The sequence below is a fragment of the Nuphar pumila genome, chromosome 7 (assembly GCF_984573655.1).
Source record: "Nuphar pumila chromosome 7, dmNupPumi1.hap1.1, whole genome shotgun sequence".
NCBI classification, from domain to species: domain Eukaryota; kingdom Viridiplantae; phylum Streptophyta; class Magnoliopsida; order Nymphaeales; family Nymphaeaceae; genus Nuphar; species Nuphar pumila.
In genome coordinates this window covers 107,269,129-107,297,128 of record NC_143255.1, presented here as the reverse complement: position 1 = coordinate 107,297,128, position 28,000 = coordinate 107,269,129, and the positions used below count along the sequence as shown (strand labels likewise).

The following is a 28,000-nucleotide window of genomic DNA, read 5'->3' as shown; positions in this document are numbered from 1 at the left end:
ACTTAAATTATCAGAGAGAGAGAGAGAGAGAGAGAGAGAGAGGTTTCACATGCTCTGTGTACCAACCGCTGAACGGGACAATGTGAACAATTGGTGGCCATTCAGAGCTCTCACTTGTGATAACGCAGATGCTTATTGAACTTAATATGGCATATGTAGTTGCAGCCGCAACATTTAATCATTATGCTCTTATGAAAAATATATGGAAAATGTTTTGCAATTTTCTCCTCTAGGGCTTAACGTAACTTGTTTACATTAAGTGAAAACTCTTAAAGAGGAGGACTGAAGACACATGGACTGGGTATTCTCTTCTTGATATGCATGGCTAGCTCGCATTACAAGCCGAGGCATTTCTCATTTATGAGCTGGAGCTTCTTGCTGCACCACACCTGGCCTGTACTGCTAAGATCTTGGTTCCTGGGCATGGATCGTTGCCAAAGTTGCTTGTTAATGTGGGAATTGCACATGATGTCTTCCCTAAGCAAGCCTGTTCCAGTTACACAAGACAATGAATTAGTTGAATGACGAGATGACACCAACTATACTTGACAGACTTGCCAAGATGATTGCTTTAGTTTTGCAGATTCAAAACCAAAAGGAGCTTGATTATCAGTAGGAAAAATTGTTCCCCCCAGTATAAAAAGTACCCACAAATTTCACTTTACAGAAAGCATTTTGTTCAATAAAAATTGATACTGTCATTCAGAAAAGTTTCCAAAAAGAGAAGGAAAAAAAAGTGCTGGTGATGCCATTAAGCTCTCTATATGCACGTGGACCAACAATTCAGGTGCGTTGTAGCATAAGATCATATAGATTGAACATGACCAGATCATGGTCTCCCGCAATTTTTCAAGAGAAACTCTGCAGTTGCATTAACGTGGTCACGGTTTGCTTGATTATTAGCTAGAAACCTAGTGCTAGTTTAGGTAGTGTTTTTTTACCTTCTCAACGACAGACTTTGATGAGGGAGCGTTGCAGGTGCCCACTGTGTAGTTCCCACAGATTCCCGAGGGATCTCCAAAGCTTGCAAACTCTATGGTGTGGATTACCTTCTTGTTGTCACATTTTAAGCTGAGCTTGGGCTTCAAGTCCTCGGCCACTACTGTCCGGAGCTCTGCTTCCTGCCTCACCCATGATTTGACAGAAGGAGGATGGCCTTCAGAGACATACCCACAGATTGTGTCTCTGGTAACTGTCTTGACAGTTATGAGATATGGGTTGCCTCCTGTTTCCTCAAAAATAACCATAAGGTTTTTTGTTGGCTTCAGGAATGCTCTGGGGACATGATATCTGAAAGATACAAGTGCTGTTTAGTACAGTTATCTCAGTAAACAAACAAGAGAGAGAGAGAGAGAGAGAGAGAGAGAGAGAGAGAGAGAGAGAGAGAGAGAGAGAGAGAGAGAGAGAGAGAGAGAGAGAGCATGTATGATTTCATGCAAGTGAGAATATGCTGGGTTGTTGATCCAAATGAAGCCACCATATTACATGTTACATGTGCATGTATGTTCTTGGCATGACAATGAGACTTACATGGACTGAGAAGGCTGGCCAAGAGGAGTGAGGTAGGAGACCCAGTAACGACCAATGCTTTGACCGTTGATCCAAACTTGACCTTTTCCCATGCTCGAGAGATCCAAAGAAACAGGGTCTTTTCCACCAGGTGCATCAAAGAATTTCTGAAGAATTATTACAATTATTAGCAAGTGACGTCATTCTGTTAAATAGCTCTTTGTATGCTTAAAGTTGTGGATGTTTGAAACTCCATAGTGAATGAAGAAGCTGACTAGCATTGGTACCTTGTACCATGTGATTGGCTCATTAACGGAACCCTTAGCATCAGACCATTTAACTTTTTCTGATCCCTTGGGGTTATATAGCTTAAGTTTTTCACCTCTCATTCCAACCTGCAAACATAGCTTCTTTAGCTTTTGTCCACTGGAGAAATACAAGTTCTGCAATTTTGTTTTCTTCAAACAGAAAAAAAAGAGGACCATGGTTTTTAACTCCTTAATAATCACCTCATAGCCCCAGGTAATCTGGGAAAGATCCTGGGATCCACTGTTCAAGCCTTGGATTGCTACACTATTTAAACCAGCAACTCTGTGCTCCAAGTATGCACCATTGTCCTTCACATGCGCAGAAAATATATTAACACATAAGAAATGATAAAACCTTCGGTCCAAGAAGTAGATTGTCTAGTGGAAGAAAAAGCTAAACATTCAATTGGTTTCTTGAACTGGACATTCAGAAAGAAGCATATGAGACTTGGCTAAACAAGTTGTCCTAAATATAGAGGATAGCTGCAAGAATTGGACTTGGGCGATTTGAAAGTTCTTTCTGCCAGTAAAATGGGCACAACAAGTTTTTCAAGTTGAAGGTAAATCATACAGATTATATAATGATTAAAAAAACAAAAATAAAAGAAGCTTCTTACAGGTAGTCCAACTGTCATGCCAATTATGGATATCTTGTTCCTCCCAGTCTGTAGAGGTGCGGCTTTAGAAAAAGAAAAGGTTTTATCCACATTTGTACCGTGACCACTTCCTGGAAGCCAAAACCAAATTAAGCATAATATTAAATTTGAAGAGATTTTCACCTGAAACTTAAATGGCTACCATAAAACACTACCTATGCATGTTAAAATTTAAAATATTTTCAACATAGAGATGACAAATGTGTTTATCTGAAATATCTTTGTGCATATACTTGCTAAACCAAAATATTTGATAAAGTAATGAAGGGAAAGATTCTTATTTCATTACAGGCAAAGACAATACCTATATACTTATCATTGACAAATGCATGCAATGCATGGCCAAGAGAGGCAATCTGGAGGACAGGCCGGATGTCGCCTCTTGTAGGCAAGTCATTGAAACCTACATCAAAGCTGAAATTCTCATAGATTAATAGGGCTCAAAAAGTACTATAGTTGCTATATAATCGAATTTCTACTGTATCTCTAGATCACTGGAATACTATCTTAAGTCCTGCATTGAAACATTTATCCTCTTTATATTTTATAGCACTAAAATTGGCTACTATTACGAGGAAAGGTACTTGCAGAGTTGCAGCAATCTAATAAAATGAGCTTGTCTTGTACTGTTTCAACTACTGCTATCCACAAAAGCAATGGATTGAGCAGCTTATCATAGATCTGCCTGAATCAGACCTGATCACTGATGGAGTGAAGGGCATGCTTTGTTCACCAGCAACTCCACCAACTTAGACCAAGCTAAGTGTGAAAGAAGGCTCAAGAACATCTTCTTTGTCCATTCTTTGGGTAGTGCTGCCCCAGGTAGAACAAGCATCACATAATTCTTAACCAAATCAGTCAGACTTCCATATGGGTTTGCTCAGAATTTTTGAATTTAGGTTTCAATTGCAAAGCAAATGCAATTGTGAATTGGCAATGTTACCTGGCTGGTAAAAAGTCACAAATGAGATAGAAGAGCCAACTATCAGAAGTGGCCTAATTTAAGTACTATAGAAGGATGAGAAGTCACTTACTGTGTCGTGTGCCACATGTAATCAGTTGCATCTTTTGTCATGTTCATGTGTTCCAGGAAAATATTTGATTTTATATCAACTTCTTCAAGATCTGGAATTTCCTCTTTGTACATTTCCCATGGACCTTGACTTGCCTTCTTTGATATTTGGAAAATCCTTGCATTGTGTTGAGAATTCACCTGTTAGAAAATAGTCGACTTCAGATTAATCACATTGAAAATCAGTTTCGAACAAGATCATTTATATCATAGTGGCGATACTTCAACTGATGCAGAGCATTTACGACGAACATCAAAAGATCATTATTGGAGATCACTTGTAAGCAACAAAAAAGCACTTTTCTTGAGAAACAAGTCAAAGGAAGCTTGAATTGTCTGGACCTCCAAAGTCACACTTGCCAGCATCTTTAAGATTCAAATTTGTACTCAGAGACATGCTTCACTTGTGAGAATTCGCAGACTTCACCTTTGCAGTATTGAAGACTACGGTCTTGCAATCTGGAAGAATACTGATTGAATGTGGTGGAAGATAGTACACGTGATTCCTGAAAGAGATGCTTGCTCCCTCTCTTGTGCGATTGTTTAAAAGAAAAGCAGAGCACACTTTGCCAGCCTCATAAATGCGTGCCTGCATGACCAAGACTGCACTTCAACATCTGATGTTTAAAATCAGTGGTATAACTTTATATTTCACAGAAATAAGCCACATAGACTTGTTTAATCCTGAATTTATAGATCCCCAGTTGATGTGAGTCCAATCTGTTTCTGAAACTCATAATCTTGATGACAGGCTAACTGTTTCAGTGACAAAAAAAAAATGGCAGTGTGTCTGGTTTGACATGCTTGGAGGAACTTAGACTGAGATTGCAAGTCCAAGCCCACCGAGTCTATGTTGAGGCCTGAACTCTATTTTGGTTGCAGAACAGGTTAGAGTTTAGCTTCCAGCTGATCCTAAAATCTGTACTAGTACATGGACTGACTTTTCTGCAGTTGGTGGCCTGGTTGGTTATGTTGGTGTTACCTCAAGTTTGTCACCCAGAGAAAGAGTGGAAGGAGTTCCCCATAGTAGAGCCTTCTTGCAGAGTCTCAGAGCAGAATGAAGGTCCTTTAGGTGGCCCCACTTTGGCTCCTTTATCAAACCTACATGAACATGGATGGAAAGAGAATTGGTAAACATTACCTGCAACATTTCAAAACAATGGTTGGCTAGGAATATGTATGCTCTATGCAGGATGCTTTATGGAAAACAAGCAAAAATTCAACAGAAATCTTTAGTTGTTTCACCTGATTCTTGGAAAAATATAGAGATCCAGAATAAGCTGGATTCTAAACCAAATAGAATATGCATTCTGGTGCTGGATTGCCTGTCGACTTAAGTCACCACCTTGATATTTTAAAACTTAAGGCAAAGAAAAGCCATGATGCTCCTTGTTTGAGAGAGAGAGAGAGAGAGAGAGAGAGAGAGAGAGAGAGAGAGAGAGAGAGAGAGAGAGAGAGAGTTAACCATATTCATCTAGGGGTGCCTCATCATAGTAACGTGTCGTCGAAAACGCAGAACTTGTCCTTCCAAAGTTTGTGCCACCATAATACTGCAAATTGGTTGAAAGAAATTTAATAGCCCAATGATTCAGATCAAGCTTTCACAAGACAAACAGAAGAGGGATTCAAACACATCTCTTGAATGGAACAGGCTCTGTGATATTACCATGTAATAATTGACGTGGGTGCCATTCTTTGAGAAGAAGCGCGCCACAGATAATGCAATATCTTCAGCTGATCTCTGTGATGGAGGGTCACCAAATACTCGGTACCTTCATCCACCAAACCATTGCATACTCGTCAGTTAAACTACGAAGAATGCTTATTTATTTGCTATACATAATTGATTGATGGTCGTTCCTCTGTTATACTAGAAATGGTTTTCTTGCTTATTTTATCTGCAATGTGATTGATTGTGATTCAATAGACAATTCCCAAGTGCAACACGAGATGAGACCAAGTCACCCAAAGTGACCATTATTTTTTGTGACGAGGAACCCTCACCGAGAACCGGGTCACTTAATGGTACCGCCCTGCAAGGTAAACATCGTGTGGGGTTACGGGCACTCAAGTCGTTAAGGAGCCCACCAGTTCAAGGGGTCGGGTTTGGTTCGGACCCATGTGAAACCAAACCTGGTCCCAATTTTCGGGTATGGTATTAAGTCTGGACTCAGGTCTAATTGAACCCATCATAACAGAAACCATACCCAGACCCGATAAGAACTAGATGAACCAGACCCGGTAAGATTTGTTATCATTTTTACATTGAAAAATCGTGAGTCTTAATCAAAACTCAGGTCGGGCCTGCGTCTGGTGTAAATTTTCACAAACTATACCAGAATCCATGTATTAATTGGACTTTCGGGTCCGAACCCGAGTCTTAATTGGGTCTTCTTATTTATCACCATACTCGGACCCTATATGGTTTGGTACGAGTTGGGTCCGGGTAAACCTGACCTGTTCACACCTCTAAGTCAAAAGAAAGGGTCAGCACCTTCTCCCCAGACCCACTACCACTTTGGGCGAGAAAGTGACGGCCATTTTTATCAGTAAAACTATAGTAAAAATCGCAAACTTGGCCATGTCTCCGGTAATGTTGATAGAAATATTGGAGTTACTGAACTTGGTCTCTAGGCAACTCTAGAAATGTTGAATATCTCCTGGTATGATTTGTTTTGGATGTCACAAGATCTTAAAATTTTGACAGAAGATCATGAGTGAGGTGCATACTGAGCAGTCCAATTCTCAGTCCACAGAGACGGCTTGTTTGGTGAGTTAGGCCCGTCAAAGGTATCTCCACAGTTCCTTCCATTGCATGCGTTAATCTGAGATTCCAAAGAAAAATTACCCAAACTTAGATCACAAGCACAAATCTCGTTCTTGGGAAAAAATCTTGTCATATTTTCAAAAATCTAGTTTTAGCAAGACAATCTCAAAAAGTATATATATATATATATATATATATATATATATATATATATATATATATATATATATATATATATATATATATATATATGTGTGTGTGAGAGAGAGAGAAAGAGAGAGCTGAACTATAACCATCAACATTACGAAAAAGTTCAACCAACATTGAACCGACCGGATAACCCAACAGGCCCAAGACATGCCAAGGAGCCCCAAAAAGAAGGAAAAAGAAAAAAAGATAAAAGAGAGACAGGAAACAGCTAGTCGACGAGTATCACCCTGGATCATGAGTGAACCTTGTAAGCTCAGGGAGAGAGAGAGAGAGAGAGAGAGAGAGAGAGAGAGAGAGAGAGAGAGAACTGAAACATGCCGCACAAAGACTATGGCTGCTGTCAAGAACGTAGAGGAGGCAAAATATTAAAACACTAATTTCAGGCTAAATTGTGACATTTTCAAAATAGGTGTTTTTTTTTTAAATATCACATTTTTAGTATAATATTGCCCACGGCAATATTTTATTAAAAACACAATTTTCAAAATATACCTAAGCACATACCAGTACTACTACCAACAACATGATAAAAAAACAAAACAAAACTAATAATAACAGCACTTTTGTGTGCCTAAGTAATTTGTTGGGTTGGTCTTTTCTCATATGGTTGGCTCCACTTTTGAGGTCGGCTTTAATTAAGAATTGAGATCAGGTGCAATGTGATTGCACACTTTTGGTGTGCTGTTGCACCATCCTCCCTCCCTCTTGTGGATGGCTAAACAAGGTTAACTTGTCATTATCCAAATTAATAAATATTGGTTTAACTTATGGAGGCTAATTTTTTTTACCATTCTATTAGAGCTTATATATAGTCGACATAATTTACTTACAACTGGATCAGGGGCATCACGTTGCTTGCACATAACCCAAGGTACTCCGGTATCGAGACCGACGGCCATTTTTCCGGCCCATTGTACGTAATCGATTCCGGCTTGGCGATATGCTAGCTGGACACTGTTGTATTCATTCTCAATCTGCAATGAGTTTGCATTAGATGAAACTCTGCAAGTTATTTCATCTGTTCGTTTGATCTTTTCTAGGAAAAAACTTGTGAGCCAAGCTCAAGCTATATATCAAACCTGGGACATAATTATGGGACCTCCTTGAGAAGCATACAATTTCTCATCCTTCATCATCTTGACTATCTTCTTTGCAAACTTTTCCATGTGATACTACAACCACAAAATTTCTTCATTAGTGACTTGTTTCGTTTTAAAAAGAAACTATATAAGCACATGCACACACGTAGGCACCATGAAGAGAATTATATATATAGCCATGTGCTCACCTTGAAGGGCTCATTGTTGGAGCGGAAAGTGATGTTCTGCACTTCTCTTAGCCAATACGGGAATCCCCTAGTACATACCCAACAACATGTAGACCAAGTTACCCAATGTTCCAATAACCGTATAACAAGCATGCCAGTGGACATTGGATCGCAAGACCGGCCGGGTCTACCCGATAATAGTCGGGCTGACCCTGCCCGAAGTGTGAAGGCATGTCCTGGTAGGGCACAATGGGTGGATCCCTGCTTGGCTCAGCACATTAATTAGTCCGGCTTAAAGGTTTCAGCCTGAGCCCAACTTGATCTTAGCTCTTTCGGCAGGCCTAGGTCTGGTCTGAGTCAGTTGGGCCCCTGGCTGGGGCCTGTTACTATTGTCCACCCCAAGGAGGGCAGCCACATGGTTTTACACCACTGAGAGAGTGAATAAGTCTCACTATCCAAGGGTAGTTTCTGAGAGAGAGAGAGAGAGAGAGAGAGAGAGAGAGAGAGAGAGAGTAGAATTACCCATAGTTCCATTCAGCCTCGATGAAGGGTCCAATCCTAAGAGTAACATATAAGCCTTGCGCATGGATTATCTTGATGAATTTGACCAGATCATACCTTCCTTTAAAGTTGAACTGAAAGGCCATTCTCAATTGTTAATAACATGGCTAGCATATTTCCGTTGTTTCCACAGAAAATTCTTCCTTACCTTCCCTTCAACTGGCTCATGAACGTTCCAAAACACATAAGTTTGAATCAAATTGATTCCTCCATGTTTGGCTTTGGCAATCAAATCAGGCCACATCTAACATAATTTCAATGACAAATTTAGCAGTAATGATGGAAAAAGTGAACACTAATTATCAAAGACAAGTTTTTTTTTTTTTGTTGGGGGCGGGTAAGCAAAAGTCTCCCATCATGACCCGACATTGGCAGATTCAGATCAAGTGATCCATCAAATCACTATAAGAAAGTGATTTGACATCTTTACAGTCTTTTAAGCAATTTGTGGACGGTCAGGATGCCAAATCATTTTCTTTAAAATGATTTGACAGATCACTTGATCTGCTCTCATATAGGTTGTGAACCCCTGACATCCCATCAACTTGGTGACTTTCACAAGTTGCCCCCACCAGATGAGCAGAGCCCTTGCAGGCAAAAACAACAAGCACTTACACTTAGCGTTAACCTTCAGGCAAGGGCCACCTCTCCGTGGGCTGTTTTGTGTGAGGTGACAAACCAAGGTTGCCCCTGGCCAGAAGGTGGAGCCCTTGTGGGCAAATGATGTAGGATTCAAAATTTAGTTTCTATTTGTGATATATATATATATATATATATTCATTTAGAAATAAATACCATACATCTGGAGTACTCCGAGGATAATGAATGGATCCGGAGAAGAGAAGCAACCGACGGCCATTGATCATGAGTGACCTCCCATCAAAGGTGACCCCTCCATTTTCTCCTTGGACCAGTATGGAAGCAGAAAAGAACAGCAAGCATAAGAGCTTGACATGATCCAAGCTCTTTAACATCCTTGATCACCTTGGTCTTCTTCCCCTCTCTTCTTTTTTGGCTCCTCCTTATGTCCGTTTAAGCATCAAACGGGCTCCTCATACTAGGAAGAGGAACCCTGATGCAGTGGAGGCCCTCAAAGAACCATTTTTAATCCCGTTTTAAACTATTAACTGAATCGAGAAGCCCCGGAAAATCGGGTTTCTCATCTCATGAGCCATTAGTTTTTATGTGTGTTTGTTACGTATATTACCTAACACACGAGCTTGTTCATGTTGATCAAACCAATAGGATTAACCAACTAATGAGTATTATGTGTTGCAATGTGAGTTCATAGGTTTATGGTCTTTTCTAATAAAAGAAGAAACCGTTCTTGTTGAGATCAGTTATTGACTTTGCCTCTTTCCCTATATGAATTAGGAAGATCATCCAGTGGGGTTTGGTCCAAGGGCCACCACTTTTCTTGGGAAGCAGATCAGGTCAGACTGAACATGAGCTTTTTTAGTGATCGTGCCAACATCGTGACCGTCCAGTTTTGTATTTTGAAAAGTTGAAAAGTCAAAAGAACAGTTATATGCTACGTGGCATTCATCCATAATGCAAACAGACGGCTACGATGTTGGCAAAAAGCTCATGTTCAGCATGACCTGATATCTGCTTCCTTCTTCTTGGGGAGACTGTGGATTGGGATGCCATGTGACAGGAAAAAGTTTTAAATTGCACCTAAGTTTTTCAAAGATACACCTAAAGTTTTGGAATTTTGAAACAGGAACATAACTTTTCTTTTTGGATTTTTTGTTTCTTAAGTCAATTTTAACCCTCCTCTCATTTATGTCTTTTTTTTTTTTTTAATCATTGATATAAAAGTATGCTATTTTCCAAAACCTTTCAATGGTATTTAAAACATAGTTTTAATCGTCACTTGGCTAGTCCTTGAGTGACTTGTGACTGGGTCGAGTCTTGTTAACTTTATATTTTATATAAAATATGTAAATATATGTATATACTATGCATTTACATGATATTTTTTATAATATGTCTAATGTATAATTTTATTAATATATGTATAACCATATTTTTATATATAATATACATAATATTTGTATTATATTTTATATAATATATGAAATTATATACAAAATATATTATATATGTACATATATGAATGACTGGACTGAGTCATGGGCAAACTTAGCCGAGTCATGCTAAAACTCAGCTGACTCGGCCTAGTCATCCCATGATTCTTCTGAATTTTGTTCAAAACGACAACTGGGAGATCTGGGCCAAGTCAACAAGTTGACCCAACAAGTTTTCAAACTATATATGATTCAAAAATTGCATGAGGTTTTTGGCTTTATACAGTTTTTCTATAAATTTAATTGTGAAAAATGAGGAAAAAATTAGAGATTTTGAGGTTCATTTGGGAAATTGGCGTTATGTTACATATTAACCAGTATTAAGTTAAGCACAACAATAACTTAATTAATACAAGTTCCTCTTTGATTAAGAAAAGTTAGGCACCTAGAATAAAATTCTACAAGCTTGTGTGATTTCCCAAAAGAGCACAAAGCTTAGGTGCATTTTTTACATGCAAGACACATCCTACACATTAGGGATTCAATGGATAGTATCATGGATGGGGGTTGGTTTTCCACTTTTTGGCTGTTCCGGATCTGATTCCTATCCAAATCTCCATATATTTAGTTTTTACGGATCAAAACCGTTTGCATATCCCTTACTAAATATCCTTCATGGATTCGGCTCGCACCTCTTTAGCACTACCTTCCTGGCCTAATTACTGAGGCAACAGCTCTTGATACTTATTAAAGGGGGCTCAGCTTGTCTGGTAGGAGCAGCTAGTGCATGTCACCTTGTGTTGGGACGTTGCAAGTTCGAATCCCAATGATATCATTGTATGACTGGTAGGGGTCTTCAGAACCCAGCTTGCCTTTCAAAAAAAAACATCTCTTGTTATGTAGGACATATTTAGGGGTTAAATGGGTCTTGTGCACCAGCCATCCAAACCATTCCAGGATTTAACAATCTCTTGACATTATATAAATGGTTGGATCTACAACGGTGCATCCATATTTGAATAAGTAAATTTTTTTATCCTCAGCACATAATGCTTGCAACATTTCTCATGTTTGATCACATCTCCTCTGGTAAACAAGCTGAACCAACTGAATATGAGGTGTTCAAGCTCGACTTGTTCTGGCAACGAGTTAAGCTGGGCTCAAGTTCGCGAGGTCGAGTTAAACAAGCTGGGTTTGAGCTCAAAAGTTACACTGTTACAAAGTTGAAATTAATAGGATTTGAACTTTTGAAATACTGTTTTTATTTGGCTCAAAATTATATCGTTTTTTAATGAATGTCTTTAGCAAAATATCTCTTTATGTGTAGTTTTTTGAAAACTCATTTTGGAGGAAAAAAACTCACTTCTTCAAAAGTGTTTAGTGCCACATTTAACATCTTTGAAAAACCCTTTAAATTTAAATTGTGGAGAGTTGCCATAGAAGGCAAGGCCCTCAAGGGGCTGGGATCTTAGGCTTAATTAAACATTGGACTTTGGACTTGGATTTGGCCCAGCTCAATCTGAACAGATTTGGTCTAAGTCATACTTTTACTTTTTATCATTTTTTGAACAATTTTAAGATCACTTAATAAGGTTTGTAACTCAAAACTCAACCCATATTCAGATCTGAATATGAATCATAGACATAACTGGATTTTCAAATCTAGAATTAAATAAGGATTGGCCTCAAGAAATTGTTAAAAGCGAGTTCAACAATTCTAACCGAATTTAAAATATCTTAACGAGATTGAGAAATTCAACTACTTATTTTCTTGCTAAAAGAAACTTTATCAAATTAAAAGGCTGAACTGACAGGGCTCTGCTTGTCTGGTAGGAGCAGTTAGTGCATGTCCCCATCTGTTGAGATGCTGCAAGTTCAAATTCCACTGCTATACAGGTGGTTGAATAGCTGTTCTGAAAAGAAAAGGCTTTAATTCCCTCAACCCTGTTATAATAATAACAATAAGAAGAAAAAAAAGTCCAACCAGCAGGCTTAATGGTGGGAGAGGGAAGCGGCCTTGGGTTTTAGGCTACTGAGGTGGTGATGATCATATAGCATAACTTTCCAACCCTAAGGTCTCCTCCAACTTTGGTTTGTCCGTGTTGGGATTGCCAACTTGAGGGAGGATAAGATGCAATGTGATTAAACACTTTTAGTTTACCGCTGCACCGGATTGATCTTCATCATTTTTTGGGCCCCACAAGAGGCCCTATCTCCAAGATGGAGGGTGATTAGGTGGAGCGGCACATTAAAAGTGTGCATTGACATTGCAGCTGATCTTTTTTTTTTTTAGTAAAACCACCTGACAAATCATTGAGAAAGAAAGATTAAAAAAAAAAAACAGGAGAAGATGATTCTTTTAAAATCGGGAACCGCCTTCCCCCAAATCTCGTAGATAAGAAGAGATGAGGATAAACCTCACACCCCACAATCGACGGGAGGAGATTGAGGGCGTGAAGACAAAAAAAAAAAGAGAAAACGAAAAGTAGAAGGGAGGAGGGAGTCTTACCGAAATGACGACTGATGACACCAGTTAAGGTCCTTTTTTCTCGTCCTTTCTTTTTCCTATCAAATAGAGGGTCGACAACCATGATTGTCGACGAGTTGCAAAAAAGAAGGAAAAGACGGAAGGGGGTTGAGCCCCTTCCGCCCCTTTTAATTAAATCAGACTGATCAGTCTGGGTATGACCCAGACCAAACCAGGTAAGAAAAAAAATTATACCAGGTCGAACTTATTTAGACTGAACCAGCCCGGTGTGAAGCAAACCAAACCGATTGGGATTGAATCAGTTAGATTGAACCGGTCTGAGTGTGAACCAGACCGAATCAGTTCTTACTTGGTCTCAATTCTTAGTTTGGATCAGATCAAATCTAGATCCAATTTAATTTGGATTGATCCAATTGAACTAGATCCAGATAGAGCTGGGTCTAGATCTAGATCACAACTAGATCTAGTTCGGATCATAACGAGATCTGATTTGAATAATTGTTGAACCCATATCTGAATTGAATCTGGATCCAACTCAATAGATTAGTTCTAGATCCAAATCAGAACTAGGTTTGGATCTAGTCTTACAGTTATGGATTCAGATTGGATCTAGATTCAGATCCAAACTAGATGAAACATTTCTAGATCTAGATCAATACTGAGTATGGATTTAGTGTGACAATTTTAGATCCAGATCAAAAATGAATCTAGATTCAGTTTGTGAATAATTATGAATTTTGAGAATCTAATTGAGTTTTGAACCTAACCGAGATGGGTCGAGACTAAGTTTGGTAAACCTAGTACTCTATGCTCAGATTGGACCTATTTTGACCTAGGATGAGTCAACTCAAATCATAATTGTCGAAATCACCAACCAAAATACCCTTGTGTGTACTTAAGATTCGTTAAGATAAAATGGACATAACTTTGCACTCCAAAGTCGGAATTGAGTGAGGATTGATGAGTTGGAATCATATTGTAGAAGAGAATCTCTTCATCCTCTGGTTTTGGTTAAATCATGGGCACAAAAAATTGAGGTCGAATGAGTCAACTCGAGAGGAATAGTTTGGTAATTTTGTTAAAATATAAGAAGTTATGTATATTAGTATATACAAACATGCTTGTATGATGATCAAATCTTACTGTTAGAGACTCTTGAGACTCGATTATGATCAGAGCATGACATTGCATGTCATTGTTGATGTTGTGTATTAGCATGATTAAAAATATAGCTCTTGAGTGTGAACATGATATGCATAAAATGATCATGCATGAAATGAATGCAATGAGATGATTACATTCACATGTTAGTACTGATATGTCATGCATATTAGAAAGAAATTACTTTTGTAATAGCATGTCTATGTTATAAATTACAAATAACATGCATCATGATGAGATTGCAATTAGACTTGAGTCACTTTATTCTAGTCATATCAGGTGACTTTTACATTGAGATTAGTATGCATAACCCCTTAAATTATGAAAGTGACGACCTTAGAAAAGGGCAACTTGGTTCATTGTCAGAGTGCAGCTACCATGAATAGTGAGTCATCAGTGATTTAACAATGTAGGAAGTTTATATCGTTGCATGCTTAGTATGAGATACGAGTGAACCCTAATGCCATTATGAGATTGAGAATGAGATCTGTTATGATCATTTCATGATATCACTCGTGAGAGAACGAGTGAAATATAAGCTTGAAAATATGATTCAATGTATGAATTTAAGATATGACTTAAGGTTATATTCATATTGTTTGAAACTCTAGACAACCATAGATGGTTGAAAGCCATCAAGGTTAAGATGTATCATGAATTATACTGAGATTGAGATTGAGCCTTACATCTCGGCTAGCTACCGGTAGGGTCTATTTTTTGTTTCACTATAGTGCTTGGTGATTCGAAGATCACTAAGAGTGTATGGTTCATAATCTGGCACACATGTAGAATTTGGGTGTTTTAGACGACTATGACCGATATAGCTGACCTAGTATTTTAGTTTGGTGTGAGTGAGTATTTGAGAAAGTTAAATGAGAGATAATTAAAACATACAAACCTTGTATGGTGTGTTGAAAACTAAACTCAGACTAGGGCTTAGAGCTCTCTACAGTTGTAAGTTAAAGCTCTTATTTGCTTATAATTATTTCTTACTGAGTTGTAGTTCTTATTTTCTTGTCATTGAACATTTATTTACTTGTTATTTTCTTATGTTACGAACGATGAACTTTGTGAAAGAAAGTAAATTATTAAAAAAAGAAAAAAAAATCTAACCATATTTTTTGCATATGTTTAAAAAAAAAATAATAGCAATTGGACTCAAACTCTCGAGGTCCAAAATCAAGGTGTTACCATAATTCTGTGTTTGATGCCACCACTCCCAAACAAATGATGGTGTTGAGAAAATTATAATGCACTATTCCCAAACAAGAGTGGGTATTGGGGAAACAACAACAACACGTCCAACCCAAAGCTCCCAAATAAAGCCTAATCGATGATTAAAAGTTAAATAGATACGTTATGGCACCAAACCAAATAGATTGAATATTAGACGAACCATCTCCTAGTTTGTGTATCATCTAACACATAAACCCAATGCTCTATTGCAACAAAACCACCTTCATTTAAGTGGATGTAAGGTCCAACCATCCGAGCAATGTGTGATATTGTCTGCAGCTTTTCGACAGTTGGGGCATGTAAAGCAGAGTGGTCATAGATCCACCCAAGGTTGGACCCAATTTTCTGCTAAGGTTTCTTGTCAGAAAAAAAAAGAAAGAAAGAAAGAAAGAAAGGGTAATATATTCAAAACCAATTGCCTCAAGTTATAGGTCGATGAACATAAGGTTAGGTACTGGGCGGAGGTGTGTTGCGGGTTTACACCGTCGGAAAAGCGACCATAAGTACGGTAGGCAAAGTCAGTGCAACTAGGTCTTTGATCCTGATGATGGTGTCCTGTTCCTCATAGAAAAAAACTAAGGGTGGAGATGGTATTATTTCTGATGCACCCACTTTGTTTCATCCCACCAGGGTGCGTTTTCTGATCCTTGCATTCAAACAAGGTTGGCTTTGACTTTATACCCACGAACACTTGGAAAGTTAGCTCTGTTCATGAATACAAAGAAGGTGGGGGATGCTAGCGGGTAGACTCTGGGTTTAATCTGGATTCATTCAGATCCAAAATTGAGAACTGCTTCAGAACAGGTAAAAGAGCATAAAACTGGATTTGCCACATCTTGAACGTGGGTGACACAACGACGATGAGCATCAATCAAGCACGTTGCACTGATGGATCTGGATCTGAATTTGGATTGGGTTTAAAATGTCAGCTGAGAGGTACTACTCAAGGAGTCATGGTTTTTGTTGCTCTCATGCTTTATCCAAAGTAGGGATGGCAGTGGGGCGGGGGACAAGGTCTCCACCCCGACCCCGTTTCAAAATCCGAACCTCCACCCCCGCCTCCATCCCCGCATGGGGATGGATTTTAACCTCCATCCCCGCCTCCATTCCTGTTTATGTCTTCCATCCCCGGTTCAAACGGGGGCGAGGCGGGGCTCGTTTCCCCTTAGTTTATAATCATCCCTTAAAGGATTGGAGACGGGGCGGGGCTAGGCGGGGATTGGGACGGGGACAGGACGGGGAAAAACATAAGTTCATCCCCGGCTCTATCTTCGCACGAAGATGGATTTTAACCTTCATCCCCGCCTTCATCCCCGCCTCCATTTCATGCCCTTCATCCCCGGTCCAAACGGGGCAAGGCGGAGCCCCGTTGTCCCCTGGTCCACTGCCGTTCTAGTCCGAAGGCGCAACAAACACATGCAGCCCAGCATGTACGGTGCACACATGTGAAGAAGCAATCTTTAGGAGAAGGGTTGGTGGCGAGCTTCTCACACGTGTGCATAGAGAGTGGGGGCGCTTAGCCACGCTACCTACCAACGACCACCACCACCACCTTGACCGTAGTATGGCATCTTTATGGAATTTAAATTACCATATTCTCCTGCACTTTCTTTCAAAATACCATATCTTAAGACTCGGTTGCAATGTTGTTAAAATCAGTGAATCGGTTTTTTAAAAAAAACCTAAGAATCGAAAGAATGTAATAAAATCGTTTGTGAATCAACTTTTTATCATCAGATGACACATGCCATTAAATAATGGAAAATATTAAACAAAAATTTTTAACTTAAAAAATATTAAAAAAATGAATGAATCGGTTGTGAAGCAACCCCTTTTGAATTGTCATTGAACTGATTCTAGATCGCTGGATTCATATCCATTTTAACAACATTGCTTGGTTGTAGCCCACAAGGGGTGTCAACGGGTCTCACCTGATATGGGTCATATGGGTCCTCATTTGGATCCGAATTTGACATGTGAAAAAAGATTTTCATTTTAATTTTGTAATTGGGTTAGACCCACATTAGTTTAAAAATTTTATAAACCAAACCCGGGTCAACATGCTACCCAAACCTTGCGGTTCCGATTAACTAATAAAACCCAATGCACTAAAACCAAATGCCATTTCTATATCCCAACTGGGTTCATACTTCATACGGAGTGATGTCCTACACATTGACGGTCATGCAAAGCTAGACTCGGACTCGTATCAATCCCATTTCTTAACATAGACTCGATTGACAGATGATTACTAGCTCCAGTTGGACTAATCAAGCTAAGGCTCGGTCTTAGTGTAGCCCAAGCCATGGGGAACGACCAGGTCAAAAGACTCGTCAATTGGCTCGAAGAGTGAACCAATTGTTTGACTGGGACTGGCTCCTAACTAACCCGATCCGAATCGTCCGAACCCTTCTTCACTTTAGACCGGAATCAGTTCGCTTACCCAGTTCCGCAAGGGCATTATCGTCAACTTAAAAACAAAACGCCTACTAATTGATAGTTCGGTCATTTTAAGGACAGATCAGTCTTTTTGTGAAAATCCAGTGGCATTTCGGGTAAAAAAAAATTCCTCGCCCCCTCCTTCACCTACCCAGAGTGTCGATGGCGAGTCGACGCCCCTACAGAAAAGACGGTGCGGCGGGAGTTGCAGAGAGAGAAGAAGAAGAACCCCAAAGATCTTCGCCTCTTCTCCCGGAACCCTAGCTCCATGGCGACGATTGCGAACCCTAGCTTCGTTTCTTCCTCCAAACCGAACCCTCTCTCTCCTCTTCGCCGTCGTCCCTCGCTTCGATCGCCTTCCCTCGTCCCTCGGTTTTCTTCTTCCAAGCCCTCCGATCTTCCTTCGCTCAGAATCCGTCGGAATTCCGGCGAAGAAACGAGGGTTTTCGCGAACTCCGCTCCGACGATGGAGCCCGCGAAGCCGGTTTCGAGCCCCACGCTCGAGACGATCGTGGACGTCGATCTGGGGAACCGGAGCTACCCCATCTACATCGGCTCCGGCCTTCTTCGCGAGCCTGAGTTTCTTCAGAGGTAGATGAAGATACAAATTCTCGTTTTTTTCCGTTTTTTCTTTTCGAGTTCGGAATCGTTATGATTCGATTGTTCTGTGAGCAAGAACATGGTGTTAATAGCCACCTAAATGCTAAGAGTTGTAGAAAAGTGTATACGGTTTTACCCCAAAAACAAGATATTTAATTTTTTTTCATAATACATGCTTCTTAGCTCCTTTTTAGGGGGAGAACATGTTTCCCCGGAAAAGCGTTTCTTGCGATGACGTTAATTTGGAAAAATTGAGTTGCACGCTTCGAAAGTTATCCAAAACATGCATTTCTTATATGGAAGCAGTGTTACCAATGAACTACTAAAGCCGTTAGACTGAATTCTTACGTATATGGATTTTTGTTGGGTTTTCTAATTTGAATTGTACGCTTTAGTGGATGTGGTTGTTATGATTGTTTCTTGGCTTAGTTTTTGTATAACCACAATAGCGGTGAGGAGTTTGCTTTGTGAACTTTTGTTGAGTTTTTCAATCCGGTGGATACGTTATTTGTGTCAAAATATTTGTACTTGGGCAATGTTTAGTTTGAGCAAGATGTGGTAAGAAATGCAAATAAATGGCGTTGATTGCTTGCAGGCATGTTAAAGGAAAAAGGGTTCTTGTTGTGACCAATACCAGAGTTGCACCTCTGTACCTTGACAAAGTTGTGGATGCTTTAACTCATGGAAACTCGAAGATTTCGGTTGAATATGTAGTTCTACCGGATGGAGAGAAGTATAAAGACATGGTTGGTGATGAAAATTACGACATAGATGTTGAAGTTTAAACAGATGGTCCTTTCTTTGCTGAATCTTGATAAATGTTTATCCTCATTGTTGTGTAGGAAACTCTGATGAAGATTTTCGACAAGGCAATTGAGTCTCGTTTGGACCGCCGTTGTACCTTCGTTGCACTTGGGGGTGGTGTGATTGGTGATATGTGTGGTTTTGCTGCTGCATCTTTCCTCCGTGGCGTTAACTTCATTCAGATCCCAACCACACTTATGGCTCAGGTTTGCTATCCGCTTCTTATGCCTGATTTGCTAAATCAAAATTTCATCTCAATGTATTCTCAAGCTTCAAATTTTCTTAATATATTCTCAAGCTTCTCTGTGCAGGTGGATTCTTCTGTTGGTGGTAAAACTGGAATAAATCATCCACTTGGGAAAAACTTGATTGGTGCCTTTTACCAACCACAATGCGTGTTAATAGATACAGACACATTAAATACATTACCGGATAGAGAACTCGCATCTGGGATTGGTGAAGTTATCAAGTATGGTCTAATTAGAGATGCCCCCTTTTTCGAGTGGCAAGAGAAGAATATGCAGGCTTTACTAGCAAGGTAGCGTTTCCAAGCTCTATCCTTGGTGTTTGCATTTATTTTTCTGAAATCAAGTCAAGGTGTGTCTATAACATCTCTTTCTGCTCATAAAGCATATTTGCAAACACAATCCTGGATGATGAATACTCTTGATAAGTTAGAAAAGAATAACTAACGCATCTTCTTCTTCTTCCTTGCATAGTTCCACAATGGTAAAGCAACTGCATCCATCATTTTGCGTATGTCAATTGGTTGATCTATTATACCCTGTTCCTCACACTTAATTATTAAAATTTTACAGGGATCCAAATGCTTTGTCATATGCCATCATGCGCTCATGCCAAAACAAGGCTGAGGTTGTGTCAGCAGATGAGAAGGAAAGTGGCATGCGTGCAATATTAAACTTGGGCCACACATTTGGGCATGTAAGTTTCTATGCCTTGCTAGTCACATCTATGAAGTTATGTCGAGTTTGACTGAACTTTGTAATTGTTCTTGTATTCTTACATGTATTGATGACCGAATGTGTTAAGTTTCATTAATCTTGCTCATACTTCAGTTTCACTGGTTTTGTGTACATGTTGCAGTAGTGCACATCCATTAATCATTTCACCTGTGCTTTTGTTTTTTGTGATTGTTGATATTTGATAGTTTTGTGAAGGTAAAGTTTTAGGATCATCCTATCTTTTTTTTTGCTGTTTGGAACTTTTCCGTGGTAAAGAGATGAAGGAAGGGGATGATGAAGAACAAACATTGCACAGTTTATGGATTTCAGTGTCCTTGAAAATCAATATGAAGTACTTTGTTGAAATGTAGAAACTAAACCAAAAGCTTCTTTTTTGTCTCTACTGTTAATGCCGCATATGTCAACGCCATGATCTTTGCCGTGAAGAGCAATAGTTTTTTTTATGACGAAGAACCCTTGCCGAGAACCGGGTCACTTAATGGGCTCAGCCCCCTCCACACCTGCAAGGTAAACCCTTGATGGGATCCACGACCACCCTGCCTTACGTGTGCGAAGAGCAGTTGTTGTGGATGTCAAGAGTGGAAAGAGGCTTTTAGAGATGTCTATAGCATGACTTATTAAGAATAAAGTTGTTTATGGATGAATGCCAAACTTTTCTCTGGTAAAAATGTTGTCTCAGAAGAAATTCAGACTGCACTTGTGTATCTCTAAAGTCGTGGTCCTTTGAAATTGAAGAAAGTGTACAAGTGAAGAGTTACATCTGTCTCAATGCTTAAATATGTGAGCATACAATGCAGCCACATACGTTAAGATTAGAATAAAGGGTCAAAGGATAGAAATGTCATTCAACAGCAAAAGCAAATACAATCAGTAGCCAAAAAGCACAAATGCCTGTGGAAGCAAATTATAATTGATGTGCTTGCTGTAGAGTGCACATTAAGCCATGGTACTATTTTATGCAAGAATCAGATTTAGCTAGACTCGTCTTTTGTAGGGTCAAGAATTAACTTGCATTATATAAAGTTTTCCTTGCTGGTAGAGATAAGCAAATTATTTCTATGTGAGTGCAGGCAGATTAAAATTTGTTTACTCAGCATAACTAAGATAGTTAAATATAATGAAACAACTAATGGATGAATGAGATGCAGCTGCTTTTGCATGAGGTAGGTAGTTTATGTGCCTTCCCTTACAGGCCTTCTTCATCTTCTTGTAACAGGCATCGCTTTTTTCTTAGTAATGTGTTAACAGCACCACTCAATTCTATGATCTCTATACTTTTCCTATTGGGGGATTGGAGATCTATGATTGTTGTTGGAGATTTTGATCTTTTTGTGGTTTTCATCCAACTCTCAATTGCTACTTCTATTAGGTCTACAGTACAGCCTAATTTAATGTACTCTCACTTACTAGTCAAAACATTCAATACTTTTCCTGATGCATTTGCAGGCTATAGAAACAGGTTTTGGATATGGGGAGTGGCTCCATGGTGAAGCTGTTGCAGCTGGAACGGTACGGCATCCTTCCCTTATGTTAATGTATTTGCTTTCTCCATATAATCAGCGGCTCATAATGAGTGTTCCACAGGTTATGGCTGTCGATATGTCACGCCGTCTTGGCTGGATTGATGATTCAATTGTAGAACGGGCTGTCGGTATTTTACAGCAAGCTAAGCTCCCTACTGCTCCTCCAGATGTTATGACGGTTGACATGTTTAAGACTTACATGACGGTAAGCATGAACTATTGTTTGAAGTCACCCAATTGAACTAGTATTTTTAGTTCCTGGTTTCAGGATTCTGCTTATGGTCCAAGTCAACCGAAGCAGAAATCCAATGAGCTGTTTGAAAATTTAGGACTATCATAGCTCAGCTTTGGTTGATGCTTTGTTAACTTGACACTTCATGTTCTAGGAAAAAATAGAGAAATTCTTTAAGCATTTTAAATTTCTAATATATGATCAACACATCGTTTGATATTCCGATCTTGATGAATTCTTGTGCAGGTCGACAAAAAGGTTGCTGATGGACTCCTGAGGCTCATTCTTTTGAAGGGGCCACTTGGTAACTGTGTTTTTACTGGAGATTATGACCGAAAAGCTCTTGATGAAACCCTTCGTGCCTTCTGCAAGTCTTAGGTTGCTGCCATATCAAGATGATCTGTGTATGTTCAAGCCTCTGCTTATGTGTTTGATGAAATTGTTGCTTATATGAATTTCAACCTAGTTGTCACGATGAGAAACATCTGGTTGATCATCATCTGTCCTTGTCAGTGGTTTTTGTTGTAGGCCAATTTATTCATTAGCCAGGTCCCTTCTGAAGATTGAGCTCATTTTAGGAGTTTATTGTTTTAGAAACAATCACACACATCAAATCATGTGATCTTTTTTTGTAACCATACTGAAGGTCTCGTTCTTCTGTCTCCCGTATCAAGGCCCTTTTGTCCCAAAGACAGTGCTCCCGGTTCCCCTTTGTACTCCAAATAGTTTAGCAATCAACAAGATGTGGTTACTATGTAATATAGATTGGAAGTGATGCTCATGTTGAGCACCTGTAGTTGATTATTGTTGGAGAATGATATCAAGATTGGAATTTTAAAAGTAATTCCTGATCCTGATGTCTTTTCTTTTCACTTGTAAAATTATGAAAGTTTCTTTTTTCCCCTTGGTGACCATGATATTCTATTGTAGTTATTTTTCTTAAAAGTAAAATTTGTAATATTAGTATATTACTTTTCCATGTCACCCGTAACTATACTCTTTCTTTCTCTTTCATAGTTATCATTTCTTCTTCATAGAGTAACCAAAGAAAAGGTCAAGTCGTTGTGTCCTAAGAAAGCTCTTGCAATATTTACTATTAATATCATAAGTATTTTATTTAAATGTTAAATAGAAGGTTTGCAAGAAAGGAATCATCATAGAAAAACAATAATTATTTAGAAGTCTTTATCAGTCCCTGCATGTCAATATAGGAATTGTAATTTCTTGTCTTACTGATGGGCTCCACAAGGGCTTGGGTGTTGGTGACCTCGCCCAGGGTCTAATCTGGCCCATTAAGTGACTAGGTTCTCTGTGAGGGTTCCGAATACAGGAATTGTATGGAATTTAAACAAGCAAAGCTATTAAAACATCACGAGAAATGCTCGGTATACATATAAAAAAAAATGGAGAATGAGTTATGGTGAGGTTGGGATGGGGACGAACTAAAAGTCAGCTAAGGATAATAATAATAGTTTAAATTTGGAGTCCAACAGATTTTTGAAAGGCTCATGAAAATGACCTTTTGAATGAGCCAGTCCGATGGAATTACTTTTTAGAAGATAGTGAACATGTGTCAATCAAGAAAAACAGATAATAAAAGAGTAATGCTAAGGTGCTTTGGGAGCACCTACTCTCACATACTAGAAATCATAGTTGGAGGTTGTATCTTCTCAATCAGACCTTAGATGTATTCATGCTTCAGTTCATGTTTTTTTGGACTTCTTTTCTTTTTAAGGCAAGCTGGGGTTTGGTAGACCCCGCCATGTTATTCAACGTACCATGGGGTTTTGAACCTGCAACGTCCCACCACAGGGAGATGGTGACGAAATTTTGATACATTGTAAGCAGTTAATTTTTTAAAGGTCTTAAAAAACTTACATGTAATCACACTATTCTACCATATAATGCTTGTAGATAATATCTATGGTCTGATCAACAAAACAAGTTTATGAAATTTGAATTTTTATTAGGTGGTCTGGGAGCACCCTATCATTACTAATTTTATCTCTGAAAGCACCCTATCATTACTAATAATAAAATAGTAATGATACGGTGCTCCTGGACCACCTACTTCCTTATCTAAAACCGTTGGATTATTTTGAAACCAAGGGTCTAATTGGAGTTTGAAAATCTCAGTCTTTTACCATTATTATAGACTTTAAATGAAGGATTTTCATTATTAATTATTTTCAAAGAAATAAATGAGGGAGTGGTGGTTTCCAAAGATGAAATCAATGAATTGCTCTCTTGCTCTCGTCCATGTTTCATGCATGTGGATGAATAACATGCATGGATGATGGACTAGATGCATGCGGGCATGGATACCTGAGCATGAATGCGTATGATAAACATGGATGGATGCATGACGAGTGTGTGGATGGATCATGGAATGGTTGCATGTTTTCTCTTTCACTCTAGATGAGGGACATGATGCATGATAACAACGAAAATTAATAGGTCAGCCACTTTTAGCTTTGGAATGTACCACCACTCACGCCTTCTTCATTTAGTTCTTAGATGTTACTAATAATTGAAAATAATCAAAATTAATGTTGCCTCTTTTCCCTTCATTGCTTTTGGGGGCCAAATTCTAACCTCTCTTGTAACGGTATATAGATTGAGTAGCTCCCTTATTTATTTATTTGAAAATCATTAAGTCTTCATTTAAGTTCTCTAATATTGGTAAAAGACTCAGATTTTCAAACCCATCTATACCCTTGGTTTCAAAATAATCCAATGGTTTAGATAAGGGAGTAGGTCTGGAAGCACAGTTTCATTACTATAATAAAATTTGCTTAAATATATCCATTTTGATAGAGTTGTGCACCTCCTAGTGAAAGGCTTAAGCAACTTTTGGTTGGCTGTGGTTGTGCACTTTTTCGTATGTGAAGAGAAAATATATAAAACTAATAATTGAAAATCATCAAAATTAATGTTGCCTCTCTTCCCTTCGTTGCTTTTTGGGGGCCAAATTCTAACCAGTGTTATGAGAGGCTTACGCCTCAGAGGCGAAGCGCAAGCTCAAGGTACTGAGGCTCTGTATGAGGCGTTTGCAAGCGTGAAGCGCACGCTTCGCATGGGTGAAGCGCACGCCTCACATCGAGGCACGCTTCGCTTCTAAGGAGTGCGCTTCAAGGTTGGACCACTGTTGCGAGGTCATCTAATCGGCAAAGACATTGATGAGGCTGGCGAGGTCGAGCATCTGCGAGGTCATCCAGTTGGGGACTTGGGGGAGTATCAAATTTGTGAATCAGGTAGTGAACTCTAGACATATTGAGGAAACTCAGAGTTGGCTCAGTTGCCAAAGAAATTGCATTATTTCAAGACTTTATGTAATAGGATTTGAACTTGTTGGGATGTAAAATATATTTAAGATATAATCTTTATTATTCAAGTAGCATGTAAGAGCCAAATTGAGTTGAACATCTGTTGTTCGTGTTCGGCTCACCAAACCCATTTTACTAGATCAAACAAACTCTTTAAAAACTAAATATAAGCCCAACCACCGGCCACTAGATGTAGCTTTCTTCAACTCTTTAAAAATTGAAGTAGCTTTCTTCAACTTTCATTTGGTAGCACTTGATCTTTACCACGAATTGTTGGATAAATGAGTATACGTGTGAGTACATGTTGGAATTACACAACATTCCATTAGGTTTTGATCTCTCAACGTATTAACACATGGTGACATGAACTAACAGCTTCGTTGTATTCAATATGATTTCATGATTGTAGATATAACTTGTTTTATCTTGCACTATGAGTCTAACTTAATTGTGGTTTACATGTGCATGCATGTAAAAAAATGAATAATACGAGTTAATTATAGGAAAGTAGTATTTATTTTATATTGTCCTTTATTAGTAGTTTTTATCTAAAATTTTCATTATTTTATTAATATTTTATTATTTTGATCATGAAGCTTACGCTTCAAGGCCTCAAGGCTTACGCCTCGCTTCATAACATGCTCAATGCCTCGCTTCGCCTCATCGCATTTAACAACCTTGATTCTAACCTCTCTTGTAACCAGTGGCGGAGCCAGAAGTTTTTTGTTGGGTGGGCAGACTTCGGGTGGTGATCATCGACCTCTGCCGGTGGCGCAGTGGCACGAAGCTTCCATGGTGGTGAAGATCATACATCAAGATCGAAAGCCTGTTTCGGTAGTTGAGCCGGTCTTCCAACTGAGGTGCCTCATCAGCTCTCTCTCGGAGGGGACGATCCTCACCACAGCATCGAGGCAGAGCAACTCCCTCGGCTGGCTCCATGTCCACCATCTCCTGCGTCTGGGTGCCATAGGGTACTCTATATCGCAGGGAGGCGTGATCTCCACTTTTGCACGACCCTGTGCTCTGATCTTCTTTGACAAGCATTCACAAGGAAAGAATGCAACCTCCAAATCGTGGGGAATGAAGAAGAAGACCCGAGTCGTATCATATTTCGACTCAGTTTCTAATTCTGGGGTGGGCGACCGCCCACCCCTGGCTCTGCCACTGCTTGTAACGGTATGTAGATGGAGTATCTCCCTTATTTATTTATTTGAAAATCATTAAGTCTTCATTTAAGTTCTCTTGTAACGGTAAAAGACTCAGATTTTCAAAACCCATCTATACCCAAAATCCAATGGTTTAGATAAGGGAGTAGGTGGTCTGGAAGCACAGTTTCATTACTATAATAAAATTTGCTTAAATATATCCATTTTGATAGAGTTGTGCACCTCCTAGTGAAAGGCTTAAGCAACTTTTGGTTGGCTGTGGTTGTGCACTTTTTCGTATGTGAGAAGAGAAATATATAAAACTAGGATGTTATTTTCATAAAAGTTGCACAAATAGATTAATTTGGGGCCTCCATTACCACTTTCTAGATTCAAATAGTGTGATTTTTTAATTTTTTGAAGTACTTTTTCTGGAGAGGGTGGTGTATGTTCCCCCCCGATGATTCACTGAATCCCACGTCTGTGTTCGGGGCTTTGAATGAGCACCACATATACAAGCACATGGGGCTCGTATTCCCGTGTATGTTGACATAACTTTGCATCGGACTCTGGTGTTGTTGCAAAGACTTAAGTACCCTTTCTTGCTATTCTTCTCATAAAGTGATGGTTTGAGAAAATGACAAAAATGCCTTTCATTCAAAAAAGAAAAAACAAACAGTTCTAAAAAAGGACAAACATGTCCTCCATCCAGAAAGTCGGGGTTGATGTTGACTCTTCAAAGTCTTCTTCTTCTTTCTCTGTAAAACACTGTAAAACCCTCTCTCTCTCTAGAGAAAAAATCAAGGAAGGATTCTTGAAAAGACTTAAGTGCCCCAAAGATGATTATTTAAGACCCAGTCTTTGCACTGCAGGATTATTCGAGAAAGAAATCTCTCCTGGAGGAGGCCATGAACATCAACCCTCTCACTCTCTCTCTCCCTTCTCTTTCTGCTTCTGTGCACATCCAGCAGAAGATCCTACATTGCTCCATCAAGCACCGACTGACCTGCACATTGACTCTTGTGAAGTCTGATTCAGAGTTTTTACCCTTACAAGAAGAGGGTTTGGGGGCTCCTCCCAACGTGAGTATCATCATTCAACTAAATGAGTTGTAGATCCTGATTCAGAGTTTTTACCCTTACAAGAGAGGGGTAAAACCTCATCTCACTCTCTCTCCCTTCTCTCTCTACTTCTGTGCACATCCAACAAACGATCCAACATTTCTCCATCAAACACCGACTGACCTGCACACTAACTGTAGCATCGTTCAACTTGATGAGTTGTGGAGTCTGATTTAGAGTTTTTGCCCTTACATGAGGGGGTTTGGGGGCTCCTCTCAGCGTGGGTAACATCATTCAACTTGAAGAGTTGTGCATTCTGATTCAAAGTTTTTACCCATTCATATTTTAAGGCATTAGATCTCATGTTTGAACATCCACGCATGTGCAGTTTGCTTTCATCATGTTCAGTTGCTTTCTAGATTATACTTTGAATTCTGGTGTATTTTAGATCTATCCATTTGTATGTAACCAGAGCTCATTTTAATCTGAATTTTTTACTGCAACTTCATGCATATGTCTTCATGCTCTACACCAAAAATCAGATCATTCTGAGTTTGTTTGACCCACTTTAAAAATCGAGATTCAGAACCTGTTATTTTGACCGTTAGGATTTTAGCAGAAT

General features: G+C 39.1%; 3 protein-coding genes across 3 annotated transcripts in view; 1 reads left to right on the top strand and 2 right to left on the bottom strand.

Annotated features, from left to right (window-relative positions):
- Positions 1-28,000, bottom strand: part of LOC149832810 (rac-like GTP-binding protein 6) — a 256,990-nt gene that overhangs the window by 89,378 nt on the left and 139,612 nt on the right. The window lies entirely within an intron of this gene.
- LOC149832814 (beta-galactosidase 13-like) lies at positions 219-9,324 on the bottom strand. Its single transcript, XM_090011808.1, has 19 exons — positions 9,151-9,324; positions 8,499-8,594; positions 8,312-8,424; positions 7,811-7,877; positions 7,602-7,694; positions 7,353-7,496; positions 6,276-6,370; positions 5,212-5,317; positions 5,011-5,095; positions 4,528-4,646; positions 3,973-4,134; positions 3,508-3,686; positions 2,778-2,887; positions 2,435-2,544; positions 2,019-2,126; positions 1,797-1,904; positions 1,531-1,676; positions 942-1,290; positions 219-487 (listed from the first exon to the last, which is right to left on the bottom strand). The coding sequence occupies exons 1-19, from the start codon at positions 9,322-9,324 to the stop codon at positions 359-361; spliced, it is 2,493 nt and encodes an 830-aa protein (XP_089867934.1). The 3' UTR covers positions 219-358.
- Positions 17,815-22,823, top strand: LOC149832813 (3-dehydroquinate synthase, chloroplastic-like). Its single transcript, XM_090012598.1, has 8 exons — positions 17,815-18,295; positions 18,900-19,050; positions 19,147-19,314; positions 19,420-19,646; positions 19,927-20,050; positions 21,538-21,600; positions 21,676-21,819; positions 22,093-22,823. The coding sequence occupies exons 1-8, from the start codon at positions 17,973-17,975 to the stop codon at positions 22,222-22,224; spliced, it is 1,332 nt and encodes a 443-aa protein (XP_089868724.1). The 5' UTR covers positions 17,815-17,972; the 3' UTR covers positions 22,225-22,823.

Excerpts from the sequence above, each read along its gene's own strand:
- LOC149832813 (XM_090012598.1), top strand. The coding sequence starts at position 17,973 with ATGGCGACGATTGCGAACCCTAGCTTCGTTTCTTCCTCCAAACCGAAC. Across the intron at positions 20,051-21,537 it reads TGGGCCACACATTTGGGCAT|GCTATAGAAACAGGTTTTGG; the intron begins GTAAGTTTCTAT and ends ATGCATTTGCAG. Across the intron at positions 21,820-22,092 it reads TGTTTAAGACTTACATGACG|GTCGACAAAAAGGTTGCTGA; the intron begins GTAAGCATGAAC and ends ATTCTTGTGCAG.
- LOC149832814 (XM_090011808.1), bottom strand. The coding sequence starts at position 9,324 with ATGTTAAAGAGCTTGGATCATGTCAAGCTCTTATGCTTGCTGTTCTTT. Across the intron at positions 7,695-7,810 it reads CCAACAATGAGCCCTTCAAG|TATCACATGGAAAAGTTTGC; the intron begins GTGAGCACATGG and ends TTGTGGTTGTAG. Across the intron at positions 6,371-7,352 it reads GTGATGCCCCTGATCCAGTT|ATTAACGCATGCAATGGAAG; the intron begins GTAAGTAAATTA and ends TTGGAATCTCAG.